Source organism: Phalacrocorax carbo, chromosome 19, assembly GCF_963921805.1.
Source record: "Phalacrocorax carbo chromosome 19, bPhaCar2.1, whole genome shotgun sequence".
NCBI classification, from domain to species: domain Eukaryota; kingdom Metazoa; phylum Chordata; class Aves; order Suliformes; family Phalacrocoracidae; genus Phalacrocorax; species Phalacrocorax carbo.
Window position 1 is genome coordinate 5229467 of NC_087531.1, and position 21372 is coordinate 5250838.

At 43.7% G+C, this 21372-nt stretch overlaps 1 protein-coding gene across 1 annotated transcript in view; it reads right to left on the reverse strand.

The window, feature by feature from the left end:
* LOC135316455 (solute carrier family 12 member 2-like) overlaps positions 1–21372 on the reverse strand; it is a 147052-nt gene that overhangs the window by 86131 nt on the left and 39549 nt on the right. Inside the window, exons 2-6 of the mRNA XM_064469903.1 lie at positions 10938–11057; positions 6926–7001; positions 6142–6237; positions 4073–4212; positions 3098–3208 (exon numbers count right to left, since the gene is read on the reverse strand). Of these exons, the coding sequence (XP_064325973.1) occupies positions 3098–3208; positions 4073–4212; positions 6142–6237; positions 6926–7001; positions 10938–11057 (543 nt within the window). The remainder of the gene's footprint in view (positions 1–3097; positions 3209–4072; positions 4213–6141; positions 6238–6925; positions 7002–10937; positions 11058–21372) is intronic.

Consider the following 21372-nt stretch of genomic DNA (forward strand, 5'->3'; position numbering starts at 1 on the left):
CAAGATTGTTTAGGTTTTATATTTAAATGAGCAACCACACTGTCCTGTTATCTTCTGAGTTATTTTATTTCCCATAGAGGCACATGCCAAAGTCTCAGGTAAAACTATTTGTAACCTGACCTTTTCAGGCCTAGAATCAGAACTTTATATACAATAGCACTGTAGCATTGCTGATTATTACAAAATGAGCTGGAAACTTTTCGGTTTACAGAGCCTCACATGTAAAATGAGGCAGTACAGAGATAAACAGAACATGACAGCCAATAGTAGAGTTAGAAGACCACCTGAAGAAACCAGTTTGTGCATCACGTTGAGATCTCTCCTTTGCCAAACCTACAGTAGAAGAGGTGAGAGGTACAAGGATGCAGCTGGGTTCTGACAGAAGTCTTCAGTAAGTCCAAAAAGATAGAGCTCAACATGAAGTTACCACAGAACAATTGTCCCAGATAGATTTATTCAGTAATGGTCCTAGGCTTCTCCACGAGGCAAGTGTTTTCTAAATCTCTTCCTTACAGTGGAAAGTTTCAGACATTAGAAAGAATGGGCTCCTAAGACTTCAACACAGAGATGAGTGGTAAGAAAACAGAAACTCTGAAAAGTAATTTTTGAATGCTTGCACACTTCCCTGGAAAACAAATATTTACTTATAAGCTCTTAGGTCTACTTAAGAGGCATTATTATAGGTTCCCCTTGTCCGGTTTTCCAAGGCATTCTCCAGGTCTTGGGGAAGGCTTAGGAGAACATTATAGATAAAACATACTTTCCTCTTGATAATAGTTTTGCTATGCTAAACTGCATGTTAACCCACACAAAGTGCTTGTTTGACAGGTTCAGTTGTTTACTGTAGCTCCTACCTGCCTTCTTCCATGGCTTGTTGGCTAGGTTTCTGTGACTTGATGCTTACATTAAGCCAAAAAAAAGTTACAAATTTCATAATAAGGAAGAGGCTGCAGTGATACCAAAGTTCAGGTTTGATACAGAGACATTAAACAATAGGGATATTTCGATGTAAGCTATTGTTATGGAACTGTTCTTGCAAAACCAAGATATTTCTAGAGATTTTAAATTACAGTGGCCAGAGGGTCCCTAACAACTAATTCCTTCAAAGCAAAAATTAAGTGGTTAAAATTAAGGAGCACAACACTGTCCAGAGTTGGGTGCATACAGATACCATTACAAAATGAAGTTACAGACAGCAAAGGACTACCTGAGAAAGGTAAATAATTTTACAGAAGCATGCTGTTCAATTTAAAAGTATATGCCAAAGTTAATTTCTGTAGATTTTTTCCTCCTTGGTTGTAAATTCAAGTAATGCATTTATCTTCACTTCCTTTTTCTACAATCCCTATTCCTAGGGCTGTAAGCAACACCAACACCACCTCCCCCCATACAAAACCCCTTTAGTGTGAATTATGAAGATCATCATCTTGGGGCAGAAGCATAAGAAACAGTTATAATGTGTACATTAAGAAGCATCCTTCAGTTACCTCTCACTGCAGAAAGCAGCAGTTGTGACCCAAATATCAAATGGGAAGGGAGATCATGTGAGGCCCTTAACTATTTGAAAATAAAAGCAGCATGTGAACACACTACGGAAGGGTATACAGAAAAAGTCTACCAGTGAGCAAGCTAGACTGCCCAATAATAAAGAGCAGAAGACTGACATCTTCTACACTGATGTATCCTACAATCTGTATGTATTTGTTTCCACAAACAGAGTTGATCTAAGACCACGTAGCCACAGCAAGATGGGGAAAGTAGGTTCTCCTTCCTACACATCACTGCTTTCACCACCACATGTTCACAACCCTCTTCAATGCTGGGTATAGCACTGGCTGTTCCAAATGAAAGTAAAAACACAAGAGTGCAAAGAAAGGTAAGAATACTGTTTTTCAGTTAGCAGTATAGAATCATAAAATTATAGAATCATTAAAATTGGAAAAGACCTCTAAGATCATCAAGTCCAACCGTCAACCCAACACCACCATGCCTCCTAAACCATGTCCTTAAGTGCCACGTCTACATGTTTTTTGAACAGTAGCTACATAACTTCAGATTGGCTTCATCAGCAGCCATGTATTTTCCAATCACAGAGCTCATTTGAAGCTCCCAGTCAGAAAATTCCCATGTGAAAACGCTTCCCTTTATCTTCAAAGAACATAATACTGTTAACCTTCTTGACACACTACCATCCACAGTGGATTATGCTGTTTTCTAAGGGTATTAGAGACCTTAAAGCTTCCAGTGCAACAAAGCTATCTAAGACTTGTCCAGACCTACACATGCTAGTGGCTAGACAAGGAGTTATTATATAAAAATTGTCCACTACTTGACTGCTAACATACCATGTATGCAACACTGAGTGCACTAAATATAACTACATTAAAACCAGAATAGATCAGTTGGAAGGGACCTAAAATGATCATCCAGTCCAACTGCCTGACCAAGTCAGGGCTGACCAAAAGTTCAAGCATGTTATTAAGGGCATTGTCCAAATGCCTCTTAAACACTGACAGGCATGGGACATCGGCCACCTCTCTAGGAAGCCTGTTCCAGTGTTTGTCCACCCTCTCGGTAAAGAAGCGCTTCCTAACGTCCAGTCTAAAACTCCCCTGACGCAGCTTTGAACCATTCCCACGCGTCTTGTCACTGGATACCAGGGAGAAGAGATCAGCACCTCCCTCTCCACTTCCCCTCCTCAGGAAGCCGTAGAGAGCAATGAGGTCACCCCTCAGCCTCCTTTTTTCCAAACTAGACAAACCCAGAGTCCTTAGCTGCTCCTCATAGGAGTCTCCATCCCTGGAGGTATTTAAAAGAAGGGTAGACGTGATGCTTGAGGATATGGTTAAGTGGTGGACCTGGCAGTGATAGGTTAGCGGTTGGACTCGATGATCTTAAGGGTCCTTTCCAACCTTAACGATTCTATGATTCTATGCCTTCTGGCCCTTCCACCAGCTTTGTTGCTCTCCTCTGGACACATTCAAGTACCTTAACATCCTTTTTAAATTGATCATAAATCATAAATCAACCAGCTGAGGTAGAGAATACAGACAAAAAATATGAACCAGGGAATAAAAGAAAAATGATAGTTGCTTACTTTGGCTTCCCATTCCATTCCTGCAACGGAAATACCCAGCAATAGAACTACTGTGATAGCTCCTATGATTCTGATGTCATTCATTTCATCGACCATCATTGTTCCATTTTCCTAACAAATGAGTACAGTGTCATATACTTTGTCAAGTATTTATTTCCCCTGCTGCAGAATAGAATTTTATTGCCTAAAATTTGTTAACAAAGTTAAATTAAGCAAGTTTGTGGTATATAGGTTAAGTTCCCTCTATGGGTACAAATACTTCAGGTTTTGCATTGTTTTAAGTCACTAAATCATTCTAAATGGAAACGATCATTTTTCCTCATAACCCATCCTCAGAGAGGATGGCTTGTCATCTTCAACTGTCAGATAATTAAATTAATCAGCAAGGAAACAGCTACCATGATACATCTATACATATAATTTTCCTCGTTGTTCACCATTACTCTCAATTATTTTAATGCATTCCAGGCTTCTTCCCAGTCTAAGAAGAGAATGATCAAGTTCTCAGTGTTACATTTAATTTTAAAAAATTCTAGCAGACAAACAATAGTTGGTTGTGTTTATTTTAAGGAATTATTTTTAATAAGCAGAACCCCTTTGAAAAGGGCTTTAACATAAACTAGTATTACCAAAAAATAGCTCACTAGTAAGAATCTTAGCATTAAGAACTCATGATTTTACATAGTACATCTATCCTTCAACTCTCCATCTCCATTTCCAGCTTGGACTTTACCATAGATTTTTCATTTTATCTCTTCAGGGAGATGAACAGTGTAAGAAGTTTCAGTTCCATACCAGTGATAGTATGTTTTATATCAAAAATCTACTGAATTACAGCAGTAGTTCACCAATATAACAGTAGTAACTTTGTACCTTATTCCACTCCTTTAAACTATAATGCACAGTGCCATTAAATGATAGCTCACATTGGCATAAAGGACAGGGTATTCAATACAATCGATATGGTTCATTTACCTTGAGCAGCTCCACAACTGTCTCTGCAAAACCAACAACATACATTGCTACTGCAACAGCATTGGCAAATGCAAAAATTAGACCTATGGCACCACCAAATTCTGGTCCCAAACTTCTGGAAATTAAGTAATATGCTCCTCCTAATAAAAATTAAAAAAAAAAAAAGGAGGGGGAAGGGAGTTTAAGACTAGATGAAAATCTTATGAAGACTGAATAGGCATCATCAACTTAAAATTTACATGAACACGACAGTGTTTAGTCTTGCATCTTTCCTCATATTAAAAAAAAAAAGAAAAAAAAGAAAAAAGAGAGAACCCAAACCTCCAAAATTCAATATGTTAGATATAGGCATGTTGAAGTTTCAGGAATCTATTTCAAGTTTCTTAGAAAAGACACCAGTTGGAAGCAATCACCTGACTCCTGCACCACATCATATTATTCAGCTAGCCAACCAGATTCAAAGTTAAAAAACAAATTGTAAAATACAGAGAGCAGTACTACTGGCTTCTTTTATTTTCAACTATTCAAAGCAATTGTGCATAATTTTGCTGTTGCACATTTTAATTAGCTATAGTTCAATAAACTGGCAAAAGATACTGTAATAAGCCCCCTCAAGTTCCAAATCTACATGATTTGAACCTTAAAGCTCTGTTGTCAAAGGAATTTTCTACCCTGAGATGAGGCTGTCATAATAGTCATGACAGCTCTATTTTTCAGAACCTATTCTTCATATTTAGACTTGAAAAATACACCATCTCAAACCCAACATATGATAAACTGAAAACTGAGTATTTACAGCTTTAGAGAAGCTTAAATTAAAAATAAAAAATTAGCAAAGGCACATTTCCATTTAAGGCTAAGATTTCTAGAAACAAGGAAATCCTTCAGTTCCAGACTGAGATAATTGAGTGACATGTTAAAAAGAAGCAGGAAATCCTTAATTCCACTACATTACAGTTTTTGTGCAATGTTTGTAGGTACCCAACTGACATACATTGCACACAAGAATATAAACTTTTTTTTTCTTTAAAGTACGTAACAGAAAATTTTCATAGAAAGAATTGGGAATTTATTCCCCAGTTCTTCCCATTAAGCGCTTAAAAGTTTTGAATAAGGCACTACTTTGAAAAACTGATTGTAAAAACCCCAACATAATAAAAAATCCTTTATCCCACAAGAACAGGAAGATCAGAAGTGTAATCCCAATGCAATCACAAATATAGAACTATCACTTGAGATCTACTTGACATAGTACTAAGATTCATAACCGATCCTTCCTGTTGCATCTCTTAGTCTTTATTCTTCATCAAGAGCATTGGATAAGCTCAAAAAAAATTAACTGCTTCTATTTTAACCCTGCCACAATATCTACTCATAGCTGTCTTATAATGTCATGAAGCAGTTTGAGCATGTTACAGGCACTGGCCATTTACAGAAGTAGGTACAAAAATCGCTGACAACAGCACATAAACCACAAAAGCGAGTAAAAGCCAGAAAACTTGGAGATAATCAAGAGTTTGGAGAATCTCTTTTCAAAGCAGATTTTTACAAAATCTTCACAATAGAACTAGAATGTGTCTTTTTGTATATTCTCATATAGATATAGCTTGTCTTATTACAGGATGTATTCCTTAATTAGTAAGTTTTACTTCACAGGACACAAACGCATAAGAGCACACACACATGCTCTTACCCAACCAGTGCAGATGCAGGAGAATATCAAGACCCTATTCATTCCTGGACAGATCACTCTGAAAGGGTTTATATTCCAAAAATTCAAAATAGATAATGCTTCTCCCACAATGGAGAAGCAAGCCAGTAGCCAAATCAAATAAACAGAGAAACGATTGGTTTTTCATTAGTTACATTACTGTTTAGTTAAATACAGAAAATTAGGAAGAATTTGCTCCTCAGAAAACTAACTCTTCCCTACTCTTTATCCATATTGCCATTGATTTTTCTTCCCCCCATGCTAAAAGGAAACAGAAAAGAAATTAGAGGCTCCATCTGAAGTGTACATTTCAGAGCAATGACAAAATACTTTAAAAGGTTTATGAAAGCAGCTTTACCTCCTCTTACAAACCCATTTGTAGCTATTGCTGAAGTAGACAGTCCTGTAATAGCTGTCACAACAGTGGCCATTGCAATAACTACGACAGACAGACCTTTTGAAAGAGAGGAAAAAAAAGCATAAGTCCAGCAGTATTAAGACATACAAACCTTCAACTTATTTTTCTTTAAAGAAAGTCTTGCAAATTTGACACAGTTTTACTGTATGCAGCCCTGCACGTTCAAGCAAAAGGCTGCTTTGCTCCTCTTTAGTACACTAAAGTCTCCTAGATATAAAAAAAACTTAGCAGACTGGATAGGCATAATCTTTAATCAGCAAGGTAAAACCTGCATCCTAACACTTTCAACGGAACATATGCCCTTTGCAGATGAGAGATTTTTTGCAGTCCAGTGCTAAGTTACACCTTTGAAGAAAATTATTTATATACTACACAGTCTATATGCAGATTTTAATAACTGCAGATCATAAAGTTTATCTGTACAGTTTATTGAAGGCCTACATATGTCAATTTTAAATTATAGATCTTGTAGCTAAATTAAAAAGTCTAAGCAAATCCATACTGCTTAAAGTTTTTATAAGGGTGAAATATCACAGAATCGCATAGGTCGGAAAAGACATTTAAGATCATCGAGTCCAACCGTAGTCAGAAATAATTGAGTCTAGCCGTAATCAGAAACATTAAGGTCGTTTTCTGCCCCTGGCTAACAACAAGCTCAGGATCAACACCTCTTTCAGATCACATATTCAGTCCTGAAATAAAATTATAGTATTAGTACACATACCTATCCCAGCTTGTCCTACAATCCATGACAGTCTGATGAAGAGCATCACACCCCAAATATTTAACATGCATCGTACCTAAGACAATAAAACAGACGGTTTACATATCTGCAGTCATTTCCATTAATTCTCCATTTCACTTTTTAGTACTGTCTGATAATTCAGACAGTATTTCCTCATAGCTTCTCAAATCATTTCCTCAAGAACAGATTTTTTTAGTTTAAGTTTGATTAAATGTATTGTGTTTGCGTGGCAAGGTTTTGGTAGCCAGGGGAGTACAGGGGTGGCTTCTGTGAGAAGCTGCTAGAAGCTTCCCCTACATCTGATACAGCCAATGCCAGCTGGCTCCAAGATGGACCCGCTGCTGGCCAAGGCCGAGCCCATCAGCGACAGTGGTAGCACCTCTGTGATAACATATTTAAGAAGGGGGGGAAAACCTGTGCAACAACAGCAGAAATCAGAAGAGAGGCATGAGAATATGTGAGAGAAACAACTCTGCAGACACCAAGGTCAGTGAAGAAGGAGGGGAGGGGGGAGGAGGTGCTCCAGGCACCCGAGCAGAGATTCCCCTGCAACCCATGGTAAAGACCATGGTGAGGCAGGTTGTCACCCTGCAGCCCATAGAGGGCCACGGTGGAGCAGATACCCACCTGCAGCCTGTGGAGGACCCCACGCCACAGCAGGTGGATGCACCCTAAGGAGGCTGTGACCCTGTGGAGAGCCCACACTGGAGCAGGCTCCTGGCAGGAACTGTAGCCTGTGGAGGACCCATAGCAAGAGGAGTCCACGCTGGAGCAGGTTTGTTGGCAGGACTTGTGACCTCACTGGAGCAGTCTGTTCCTGAAGGACTGCACCCTGTGGAGAGAACCCGTGCTGGAGAAGTTTGTGGAGGACTGTCTCCCGTGGGAGGGACCCCATGCTGGAGCAGGGGAAGAGAGTGAGGAGGAAGGAGCATCAGAGACAACGTGTGATGAACTGACTGCAACCCCCATTCCCTGTCCCCCCGCGCCACTCGGGGGGGAGGAGGTAGAGAAATCGGCAGCAAAGTTAAAGGTGTTTTAAGATTTAGTTTTGTTTATCATTATCCTACTCTGAGTTTTGATTGGCAATAAATTAAATTCATTTCCCCAAGTCGAGTCTGGTTTTTTGCTCGTGATGTTAATTGGTGAGTGATCTCCCTGTCGTTATCTCAACCCACAAGCCTTTTGTCATATTTTTTCTCCCCCTGTCCAGTTGAGGAGGGGGAGTGAGAGAGTGGCTTGGTGGGCACTTGGCATCCAGCCAAGGTCAACTCACCACAAGAATACATCACTAAAAATAAGACTGTGAGATCTCCAACAGTCTTAGAACCCCAATTCAGATCTTCCACTATTTCTCTTCCAAGCACTAAAGCGATACCCTCCTAAATATATGTATTAAAAAATCCACAAACAAACAAAAAACCCGCCACAAATAAAACCCCCACACACAACCCACCACCCCAAAAACCCCAAACAAGAAACAAAACCCCACCCACCCCCACAAAAAAAACCCAACAAACAAACCACACAAAAATAATCCACTGCTTCCTGTTCCTGAAACTTGTGCATCTTATAATACAGCTGCATTGGGGGGGGGAGAATGTTATTTATGCTGCTTATCCTTGTAATTTAAGTTCTTAATCCTCAACAAGATAAGAGTTTGCACTGTACAAAGTTTAGACAAAAGATTAGCAGCTGGTTTCAGTATAACCTAGAGAGTATGGTATCAAACCTTGTAGTGGGTTGACCTTAGCAAGCTGCCAGACACCCGCCCAGCTGCTACTCACTCATTCCCCATCCTCAACAGGAGGCAGGGAGAAAATAAGATGGAAAAGCTCATGGGTTTAGATAGAGACAGAGATATCACTTACCAATTACTATCACAGGCAAAACAGGCTCAGCTTGGGGAAGATTAATTTAATTTATTGCCAATTAAAATAGAGTAGAATGATGTGAAACAAAGACAAAACTAAAACCACCTTCCCCCCACCCCCCTTCTTCCCAGGCCCAGCTTCACTCCATTCCTAACTCTCCTACCTCCTGCCCCCACCAAGCAGCACATGTGGGATGGGGAACTGGAGATTACAGTCAGTTTGTAACAATTCATCTCTGCCACTCCTTCCCCCTCATACTTTTTCCCTGCTCCAGCATGGGGCCTCTTCACAGGCTGCAGTCCTTTGGGAAAAATCTGCTTCAGCATGGGTCCTCCACAGGCTACAGTTCCTGTCAGGAGAACCTGGTCCTGTGTGGGGTCTCCACAGGCCACAGCTCCTTCAGGGAACATCTACCTGTTCTGGCTTGGTCCTTTCCATGGGCTGCAGGGAAATACCTGCTCTGGCACCTGGAGCACCTCCTCCCTCTCCTCTGACTTTGACATTCACATGATTATTTCTTACCCTTCCCCTCCCCCACTGTTCAGCATTTTGCCCTTTCTTAAATATGTTTTCAGAGGCACCACCAGCTTCACCGATTGCCTCAGCTTTGGCCTGCAGTGGGTCCATTGCGGAGCCAGCCAGAACTGCCTGTGTCTGGCACAGGACAGCACCTGGACTCTCCTCACAGAGGCTACCCCTGCAACCCTCCCACCAAAACCTTGCCACATAAACCCAATACAATCCTGCAAAAGCTGTAGCCAGTCATTAGGGCTAGAAGGGAGACAAGTATCTCTCCAAACGATAAAAGTGGAAAATTCAGAAGTTCAAGAAGTCTTTTTAAGCAAAACTGGACTACAAATAAAAAAAAAAAAAAAAAACCAAACCACAACCCCCCACCACACACAAAAAAAACCCCCAAACTACCCCCACACACACCCCCCGAACTGGAAATATTCACCTGGTCAGCTTATGCCTACTAAGAAGTATTAATTGCAAGTTTCAAAAGCACTGAAAAGGAAGACATCATCTTCCAAAAAACTTTTAAATACACTTCAGAAGAGAAAGGGCAGCAACATTTACCCTATGGTGTCTAGTATCAGTTTGAAGTCAAGTCTACAGCATACCTCCTATCAGTATTCCCCTCTCCCCCCACAAGCTCCTAACTTTTCAGTACTTAAATTTGTTGCTTATAAAAATGGTTTGATACTGAAATTGTTTTTTGAGTAATTCAAAGCCAGCTTTGTACCCATTTTAAAAATGAAAAATTCGGTCCTTGTTTGAGATAGATCAAGAGGAGGCCAAAATATGTTTCACAACTACCACAGACACTCTCCTCCTCATAAGGGAAAGAATATAGCTACTTCAAGACTTATGAGGAAGTTGTTAATATGTAGCGGAGCCTTGCTGAACTAAAATTGGGTAGTCTGAATGCTTGAATTCAGTATGCATTAACCAAACATTGCATTTGCAGAGTACATATTTATTTTTAGTATTTTGGCAGAGAGAAACCATAAGTTAATGCGTACTTTTAACAAAGTCCTCCATCTCAAATTTTCATTAATCCAAACGGGGACCCACTCCCAGAGGTTTTTTCCACCATGATTATATTATATTTAGTGTTAGACTTCCACAGCTTATAGGAAGAGGATTTAAAAAAAAACCCAAAACCTAAAATAACCAGCTTCAACAAGACTTGAGTACTTAATCCAAGTCAAGTTTTGCCATATGCAGGTACTCTCCTCATCACAGTATTTTTTGCTGCTCTAAAACCCCCAAGTTTTCTGTCGCTTCAGTCCAAAACTTTACCGATCCAAAGTGAATGCACAAAAGCATATTTTCTCCAGTTGCCTGCATCGCTACTTATGTTGTAAAAAAGATACAATCTTAGAGCTTTGAAGTTGCATAATTTCTAAGACACATACTATGGAACTATTTCTTCCTTAAAATTCAGTACAAGGATAAGAATGAAGTGATCCTTACTGAACTTATGGCATTTTTCCACAATTCTCATACATGTAATCTTTTCTTTATACAGAGCCAACACAGTCTTTCTCAAGAAGATAAGGCTATTAGAAAGATCATATCTTTTTAAGCAACTGAAGTACAATACATCAACTTACCAATACACCTTTTATCCAGCCAAACTTGACTGCTCCTTTGCTATCTGGTATATAAGTGGCAATTGCTTCCCCAGTTGGCATTCCTTCCTCTCTATTTGCATAGCCTTCTTCAAAGGGCTCCTAGGAAGAAGGGAAAATGTTTATTTTTTATGAGCTTAATTGAATATAGAGGGAATTTGATACTCCGATTGCAAGAAACCTTCTGCTTGTTCAAACAGAGAAGAAAAAAAAAAGGATGGCAAGGCAGAAGTTGCCACGGCTTTCCTTCATGTTCCTTGCATGAGAGACAACTCACAAATTTCAAGCAATGTGAACAAAATTTACAAGGACAACTTAGGTTTTCCACTTCAGTTAATTCAAACAGATAACAGTCAGAGTAATAAATATTTTTACGAGTCAGTCCTAAAGCCCTAACAAACATCTAGCCTTTTAAAAAAAAAGTTACAAGATTTCACATGCAGTGACTTTCAACAGTAAAGAAAGCTTTATTTTGTAATCTGAAAGCATACACTGTTGTAACACAAACTATTGATCTCAGCTACAGCATTTCCTGTAGTCCAGGCTTGGCTGTTATTTGATAATTTTTTCAGGAAATAGTGTATTCACTTCACTATAGACTACTATACTATTCATTACAAGACAATGCTGCTAGAAAGGAGGGTGGGAAAGTGGCATTTCAGGGAGAAGGAAGGAAGACAATCTCTTCCCAAAAGTTATTCCCTGTTTAGAAGGTAAGGGTGAAGGATACAGAAAACATCGGTCTCACCCAAAAAGACCAACATGTGACATTCCATTATGATTCAACTCTTAGCTTTACAATGCAGAAGTCTTGACTGTCTGACATACTTAAAAGCTCAGCAAAACAAAACTGCCTCTTGAAGAGCAAGCAAGCATGCAACGTTTCGGGTTTGGGTTTTTGGTTTTTTTTTTTGTTGGGCTGGGGTTTTATTCCCCCTTATGCATTTCCTACACTTGCTATAAGAAATCTTCAGGAAGCACTCTAGGCAAAGTACATTAGTTATCCAAGGCAACAAGTATAAAGAATGAATACACTAGAAGAGACCCTGAATACTATTTAGAGAATACTATTCAACAAACCAGCTCAAGCAGTATTTATGAAGCTGCTTGCATCCCGGGGGCTTAAAAAATAAGCTATTAGAGGCTCAACCCCAAAGAGGAATCCCAAAGAGCACAGAGTCCAGAGGAAATATTTATAGATCTATTAGTTATGGAAGGTGACATCTGTATTTCCTCACAATTAGAAGCAAATATACAAACAAATAATTTATATTTAAAAAAATCAGATCATGTCACCATTATCCAAAGGTCACTAGCGCAGATTCACATCAGTGTTTCTCACATGTACCCTGTGTTATGAAGTTGTCAAAAATATATACCTGCAACACATCTAGAGATACTGTGTGGCATAAGCTTTCCACCACCAGGCATAATCACCATCAGTTCACACATCTTTACCTTTATGAGATAACTTTCTTAAATGGTAGGTCATCTTGTATCCAGGAGGGAGAAGATGAACAGGCTATATACCTCAGAGGACCAAAAGAAACATCACTGGAAATTACCCAGTTTGCTGAACTCTAAGTCTTCTGAATAGGAGAGAACTAATGGCTGTAAAGACCAAAAGAGCTTCTAGAGAAACTCAAATGGAAGAGGGAGGTTCACAGTATGTGGGAAAAGGGACTGGCCACTTGGGAGGAATATAGGAACGTTGTCAGGGTACGCAGAGATGCAATGAGGAAGGCCAAGGCCCACTCGGAACTAAATCTGGCAAGGAATGTCAAGGATAACAAGAAGGGCTTCTTTAACTACATCAGCAGTAAAAGGAAGACTGGGGAAACTGTGGGCCCACTGCTGAACAAGGAAGGGGCCCTGGTAACGCAGGATGCAGAGAAGGCAGAGTTACTGAATGCCATCTTTGCTTCAGTCTTTACTGCTAAAGCTGGCCCTCAGGCATCTCAGCCCCTGAGGTGAGAGAGGAAATCTGGAGAAAGGAGGACTTTACCTTGGTTGAGGAGGATTGGGTTAGAGATCACCTAGTCAATCTGGATCCTCGCAAATCCATGGGCCCCAATGGGATGCACCCATGAGTGCTGAGGGAGCTGGCAGATGTGTTTGCCAAGCCACTCTCCATCATCACTGAAAGGTCACGGAGGACAGGAGAGGTGCCTGAAGAACTGGAGGAAAGCAAACGTCACTCCAGTCTTCAAAAAGGGCAAGAAGGAGGACCCAGGAAACTATAGGCCAGTCAGCCTCACCTCCATCCCCAGAAAGGTGATGGCACAGTTCGTCCTGGAGGTCATCTCCAGACATGTAGAGGACAAGAAGGTTGTCAGAAGTAGTCAACATGGATTCACCAAGGGAAAATCATGCTTGACCAACCCGATAGCCTTCTAAGATGACATGACTGGCTGGGTAGATGAAGGGAGAGCAGTGGATGTTGTTTATCTCGACTTCAGTAAGGCATTCGACACTGTCTCCCATAGCCTCCTCACAGACAAGCTAAGGAAGTGTGGGTTGGATGACTGGACAGTGAGGTGGATTGAGAACTGGCTCAATAACAGAATTCAGAGGGTCGTGATCAATGGAGCAGAGTCTGTATGGAGGCCTATAACTAGCGGTGTTCCCCAGGGGTCTGTGCTGGCTCCAGTCCTGTTCAACATATTCATCAGTGACCTGGACAAAGGGATAGAGTGTAACCTCAGCAAGTTTGCTGATGATACCAAGCTGGGAGGAGCGGCTGATACACCGGAAGGCTGTGCTGCCACCCAATGAGACCTGGACAGGCTGGAGAGCTGGGCCAAGGGGAACCTCATGAAATTCATCAAGAGGAAGGGCAAGGTCCTGCACCTGGGGAGGAACAACCATATGCACTAGTACAGGTTGGGAGTTGACCTGCTGGAAAGCAGCTCCACTGAGAAGGACCTGGGAGTGCTGACCATGAGCCAGCACTGTGCCCTTGTGGCCAAGGCGGCCAATGGTATCCTGGGGTGCATTAAAAGGAATGAGGCCAGCAGGTCGAGTGAGGTTATCCTCCCCCTCTACTCTGCCCTAGTGAGGCCACATTTGGAGTACTGTGTCCATTTTTGGGTCCCCCAGTTCAAGAAAGACAGGGAGCTATTGGAGAGAGTCCAGCGGAGAGCTACCAAGATGATCAGGGAACTGGAGCATCTCCCATATGAGGAAAGGCTGAGAGACCTGGGTTTGTTCAGCCTGGAGAAGAAAGAGGGGGGATTCCATCAATGCCTATAAATATCTAAAGGGAGGGTGTCAGAATGATGGGTCTAGACTCTTTTCAATGGTGCCCAGTGACAGGACAAGGGGCAATGGGCACAAGTTGGAACACAGGAAGTTCCACTTAAATATGAGAAAAAACTTCTTTACTGTGAGGGTGACAGAGCAGTGGAACAGGCTGCCCAGAGAGGTTGTGGAGTCTCCTTCTCTGGAGACATTCAAAACCCGCCTGGACACGTTTCTGTGCACCCTGCTCTAGGTGTACCTGCTCAAGCAGGGGGGTTGGACAAGATGATCTCCAGAGGTCCCTTCCAACCCCTACCATTCTGTGATTCTGTGATTCTGTAACTTCTTGGGCATTTTCAACAGCCTTTCACCAGCTGAATTTATTTGCTGATTATCTGCATCTAAATACCCAAACTTGACTCAAATCAAGTAAGAAATACTGTATGATCCATTTAGAGGGGCTGTCGTGGTTTAGCACCAGTTAGCAACTAAGCACCACAGAACCACTCACTCACTCCCCCAACCCCAATGAGGTGGGAAACAGAATCGGAAGAGCAAAGGTAAGAAAACTCATGAGCTGAGATAACAAAAGTTTAATAATTACAACAAAAATTAGTAATAGTAATAATATAATGAAAAGGAAAAAAAAACAAGAGAGAGAGGCGAAAGCCAGGGGGAAAAAAACCAAGTGATGCAATTGCTCACAACCTTCCGACTGACGCCACCAGTCCCTGAGCAGTGATCATTGCTCCCCGTCTCCAGCTAACTCCCCCCAGTTAATATACTGAGTATGATGTCATATGATATGGAATAAATCTTTGGCTAGTTTGGATCAGCTGTCTTGGCTTTGCCCCCTCCCCTCCTGGCTTCTTGTGCACCTAGAAGAGCATGGGAGGCTGGAAAAGTCCTTGACTAGTATAAGCACTGCTTAGCAACAACGAAAGTATCAGTGTGTTATCAACATATATTCTCAAATCCAAAATGCAGCACTATACCAGCTACAGTGAAGAAAATTAACTCTATCCCAGCCAAAACCACAACAGTGGGGAAAACAGTAAGGACCAAGAAGAGAACTGAAATGCTGCTACATTTAAGATTTTTACCCAGAATTAACTCTATCATTCATATGTCAAGAAGAAAAATTAACTAACTTTTCTTTAATATATACAGATACAAGTTGCTTGCTAGCCGAGCCTACATTGACCTGCCTAAATCAGAACTGAAGAGATTGAAAACCTCCTATTAAGGCTTCTTACCCAACTGAGACACATTTAAAGTTCATGACAGAAAAAAACGAGTCTACATATTGCCCTGCTCTGATAACCTTGATTACTCTTCCTTCAGATGGATAACCTTTCCTCCAAATGCAGGAAGATGCAACTACCAAAACTCCTTCGAAGTTTTCACAGAATCACAGAATCACAGGTTGGAAGGGACCTCAAGGATCATCTACTCCAACCTTTCTAGGAAGAGCACAGTCCAGACAAGATGGCCCAGCATCCTGTCCAGACGACTCTTGAAGGTGTCCAACGTGGCCGAGTCAACCACTTCCCTGGGGAGATTATTCCAATGGTGACTGTCCTCAGTGTGAAAAATTTCCCTCTGCTGTCCAATTGGAATCTCCCCAAGATCAACTTGTGTTCATTCCCCCTTGTCCTCTCCATGTGACTCCTTGTAAAAAGGGAGTCTCCCTCTTCTTTGTAGCTGCCCCTTAAGTACTGGTACATGGTGATAAGATTTGCTCTGAGCCTCCTTTTCTCAAGGCTGAACAAACCCAGTTCTCCCAGCCTGCCCTCATATGGTAGGCTTCCCAGTCCTCTGATCATCTTGGTGGCCCTTCTCTGGACCCCTTCCAGCCTGTCCACATCCTTTTTGTATAGAGGGGACCAGAACTGTACACAGTGCTCCAGATGTGGCCTGACAAGCGCTGAGTAGAGCGGGATGATGACTTCTTTCTCTCTGCTGGCGATGCCCTTTTTGATGCAACCCAGCATCAGTTGGCCTTCTTGGCGACAGCAGCACACTGCTGACTCATGTTGAGCTTTCTGTCCACCAGCAGCCCCAGGTCCCTTTCCACAGAGCTGCTCTCCAGCCAGGTGGATCCCACTCTGTACCGCACTCCTGGATTATGTTTTCCCAGGAGCATGATCTTATGTTTCTCCTTATTAAACTTCTGTCATGGTTTAGCCGTCAGCTCAGCCCCACACAGTCGCTCGCTCACTCTCCCACCGGTAGATGGGTGAGAGAATCAGAAGGGTCACGCTCGTGGGTTGGGATAAGAACAGTTTAATAATTAAAATTAAAAGAAACAACAACAGAAATGCAATGTAAAGGAGAACAACAAGAGGCGCAAAGCCCCGGGGGAGGGGGGAAGAGAATGAACCGCCGAAACAAACCGTATGCGATGCAGCTGCTCACCGCCCGCCGACTCGACAATGCACCTCGCCCGAGCCGCAAACTGCCTCCCCCCCAATATACTGGTCATGGTGTCACATGGTATGGAATGAACATGCCATTGGCCAGTCAGGGTCAGCCGCCCCCGCCGTGGCCCTGCCCCTCGCAGCCCCCCCCGCCACGCAGCAGAGCGCGGGAAGCTGGAAAGGTAGCCGACCCCCACAGTGAGGAGAATTAACCCCTTCTCAGCCAAAACCAGCACATTCTCCACCCTTTAATCCATACCATTTATGCCATGCCCAGGTCCCATACAATCCAATACAACCTTACCAACCACCACCCCTCCCCTTCCCATCATTTAACATAATACACAGACATCGTTCCCTTAGTACATGGACCTTCCCTATAAACGTCCATTAAAGTTTCCATTGAGTTCACCCAGTCCATGACTCTGGGCTCCATCTGCCATATAAGTCTGTCAGGGTGGGAGAAATGGTGCGTGTGGCGTTGGGTTGCTGCACACCGAGTCAGTCATCGTTCCATCCCTGCTGCACTTTGCTTGTTTCACAGTCTATCTTCCATGGGTTGGGAGGCTCGTACTCTGATATCATTGATACAACACAGAGGTGACACACAATATTATATAGCAGTTCGCATTGTGCCATTCAGTTCATTGGTTGTTTTAGCCAAAAATCAAATCCCCTTGAGGCACACATCGGAATTCTCCATCCTCCACCAAGTGCACCCAGGTCCTCGAGCAAAAGCAATCCCACGAATGGGTTTGCCTTTGCCTGAGGCAGGAAGAACCCAGACTGTTTTGCCCAGCATGCTTTTTGTGTGCACTACAGGGACTCTGTCCGCTTCCACAGTACGTAGGATTTCTGACTGGGCAGGGCCAGCTCGGTTGGCAGATCCCCTTGTGTTGACTAACCACGTGGCTTTTGCTAAATGTGTATCCCATTGTTTATATGTCCCACCTACCCGCCATGGCTCTCAGTGTAGTCTTTAACAGTCCATTGTATCTTTCGATTTTCCCAGAGGCTGGTGCCTGATAGGGGATGTGATACACCCACTCAATGCCATGCTCTTTGGCCCAGCTGTCTATGAGGTTATTTCGGAAATGAGTCCCGTTGTCTGACTCAGTCCTCTCGGGGGTGCCATGTCGCCACAGGACTTGTTTCTCAAGACCCAGAATAGTGTTCTGGGCAGTGGCGCACGGGATATGTTTCCAGCCAGCCAGTCGTTGTTTCTACCATTGTAAGCACATGGTGCTTGCCTTGATGGGTCTGTGGGAGTGTGATATAGTCAATTTGCCAGGCCTCCCCATATTTATATTTCAGCCATCGTCCCCCATACCACAGAGGCTTTACCCGCTTCGCTTGCTTGATTGCAGCACATGTGTCACATTCGTGGATAACCTGTGCAATAACGTCCATGGTCAAGTCCACCCCTCGATCACGAGCCCACCTGTATGTTGCATCTCTCCCTTGATGGCCTGAGGTGTCATGGGCCCACCGAGCTAGAAATAGTTCACCCTTATGCTGCCAGTCCAGATCCACCTCAGCCACTTCAATCTTGGCAGCCTGATCTACCTGCTGGTTGTTTCGATGTTCTTCAGTGGCCCGACTCTTGGGGACGTGAGCATCCACATGACGTACCTTTACAACCAGGTTCTCTACCCGGGCAGCAATATCTTGCCACAATGTGGCAGCCCAGATGGCTTTGCCTCTGCGCTGCCAGTTGCTTTGCTTCCACTGCTGTAACCAGCCCCACAGGGCATTTGACACCATCCAGGAGTCAGTACAGAGATAGAGCACTGGCCACTTTTCCCGTTCAGCAATGTCTAAGGCCAGCTGGATGGCCTTTACCTCTGCAAACTGGCTCGATTCACCTTCTCCTTCAGCAGTTTCTGCTACTTGTCGTGTAGGACTCCATACAGCAGCCTTCCATCTCCGGTGCTTTCCCACAAGGCGACAGGACCCATCAGTAAACAGGGCATACTGCTTCTCATCTTCTGACAGTTTGTTATAGATTCGGGCTTCTTCAGCACGTGTCACCTCCTCCTCTGGTGATAATCCAAAATCTTTGCCTTCTGGCCAGTCCATAATCACTTCCAAGATTCCTGGGCGACTGGGGTTTCCCACTCAAGCCTGCTGGGTGATCAGTGCAACCCATTTACTCCAAATAGCATCAGTTGCATGGTGTGTAGAGGGGACCTTTCCTTTGAACATCCAGCCCAGCACTGGCAGTCGGGGTGCCAGGAGCAACTGTGCCTCAGTACCAACCACTTCTGAAGCAGCTCAGACCCCTTCATATGCTGCCAATATCTCTTTTTCAGTTGGAGTAGAGCGGGCTTCGGACCCTCTGCATCCCCGACTCCAAAACCCTAGGGGTCGACCCCAGGTCTCCCCATGTGCTTTCTGCCAGAGGCTCCAGGTAGGGCCATTCTCCCCAGCTGCAGTGTAGAGCACATTTTTTACATCTTGTCCTGCCCGGACTGGCCCAAGAGCTACTGCATGAACTATCTCCTGTTTAATCTGTTCAAAGGCTTGTCTTTGCTCAGGGCCCCATTTGAAATCATTCTTCTTCCAGGTCACTTGATAGAGAGGGCTTACGATCAGACTGTCATTTGGAATATGCATTCTCCAAAAACCCACAACGCCCAAGAAAGCTTGTGTTTCCTTTTTGCTAGTTGGTGGAGACATGGCTGCTATTTTGTTGATCACATCCATTGGGATCTGACGACGTCCATCTTGCCATTTGATTCCCAAGAACTGGATCTCTTGTGCAGGTCCCTTCACCTTACTTTGTTTTATGGCAAAACCAGCTTTCAGAAGGATTTGGACTATTTTCTCTCCTTTCTCAAAAACTTCTTCCGCTGTGTTGCCCCACACAATGATGTCATCAATGTATTGAAGGTGTTCTGGAGCTTCTCCCTCTTCCAGTACAGTCTGAATCAGTCCATGGCAAATGGTAGGACTGTGTTTCCACCCCTGGGGCAGTCGATTCCAGGTGTACTGGACCCCCCTCCAAGTAAAAGCAAACTGTGGCCTGCACTCTGCTGCCAGAGGGATTGAGAAGAATGCATTAGCAATATCAGTTGTGGCATACCACTTGGCTGCCTTGGGCTCCAGTTCGTATTGAAGTTCTAGCACGTCTGGCACAGCAGCACTCAATGGTGGAGTGACTTCATTCAGGCCACGATAGTCTACTGTTAGCCTCCACTCTCCATTAGACTTCTGCGCTGGCCATATGGGACTGTTAAAGGGTGAGTGGGTCTTACTGATGACTCCTTGGCTCCTCAGTTGGTGAATGAGCCCATGGATGGGGATCAGAGAGTCTCTGTTGGTGCGATATTGCCGCCGGTGCACTGTTGTGGTGGCGATTGGCACCTGTTGTTCTTCGACCTTCAGCAACCCCACCACAGAAGGGTCCTTTGAGAGGCCAGGCAAGGTAGACAGCTGTTTAGTTTCCTCCATCTCCAAGGCAGCTACACCAAAAGCCCACCTGTACCCTTTTGGGTCCTTGAAATACTCTCACCTGAGGTAGTCTATGCCAAGGATGCACGGAGCCTCTGGGCCAGTCACAGTGGGGTGCTTTTGCCACTCATTCCCAGTTAGGCTCACTTCGGCCTCCAATACAGTTAGCTCTTGGGATGCCCCTGTCACTCCAGCAATACTGATGGGTTCTGCCCCTATATAGTTTGATGGTATTAAGGTGCACTGTGCGCCGGTGTCCACTAAAGCTTTATACTCCTGTGGGTCGGACGTGCCAGGCCATCGGATCCACACAGTCCAGTAAGCCCGGTTATCCCTTTCCTCCACCTGGCTAGAGGCAGGGCCCCTCTAGTCTTGATCATGGCAGTCACAACTCACTTCCTGTAAATGTGAATCAAGAGTCCCTCTATTACACTTAGAAATAAAATCTGCGCTTCTACTCCTCTGTCTGGGGACTTGCTCACTGGAAACTGGAGCAGCAGCTTTCCTGGAGGAGCCTCCCTGAGTGACTGTTCTTCCTTGCAGTTCATGTACTCGTGCCTGTAGGGTCGAAGTAGGCTTGCCATCCCACCTCCTCATGTCCTCTCCGTGGTCACACAGGTAGAACCATAGGGTGGCCCGTGATGTGTATCCCCTCCTTTGAGCCAAAGGACGCTTATACCTAACAGCTGAGACACTACTCTGTAGAGGTGGGGAGTAGGACATATCTTCTTTGAGTTGCTGGACCTCTTGGGATAGTTTCTCCACAGCAGAGACGAGCGAGGAAGAGATATTTGTTTCATAATCCCGGAGTCTATCAATCACCTCCGCCACCACTGGAGTCTCGTCACCTTTCCAGGACATCACTGCCAATGAGTTTGCATGCGAAGATGGTGCGCTCCGTACAAACTTCCACCACATGGGTCGTGTGCACTCAGCCTCATCTGGATCTTTGGATGACCGTTGGTCGTCCAGGTCACTATAAATCACCTCAAGCACAGCTAATTCCCTTAGATACTGGATGCCTTTCTCCATGGTTGTCCATTTTCCTGGGCGATATGTAACATCTTTAAAGGGATACCTTCGTTCACTCCGGACAGGAGTCGCCTCCAGAGGCTGAGGGCTTGTGGTTTTTTTTTCCTATTGCTTTGTCAACGCCCCCTTCCCCAGAAAGGGAACCCACTTGTTTGGCTTCTTTTCCCTCTAGTTCCAGGCTACTGTCCCCGTTATCCCAGCATCGGAGCAGCCAGGTGACAATGTGCTCACCTGAACGATGGCTGAAATCTTTTCGCATATCTCACAACTCG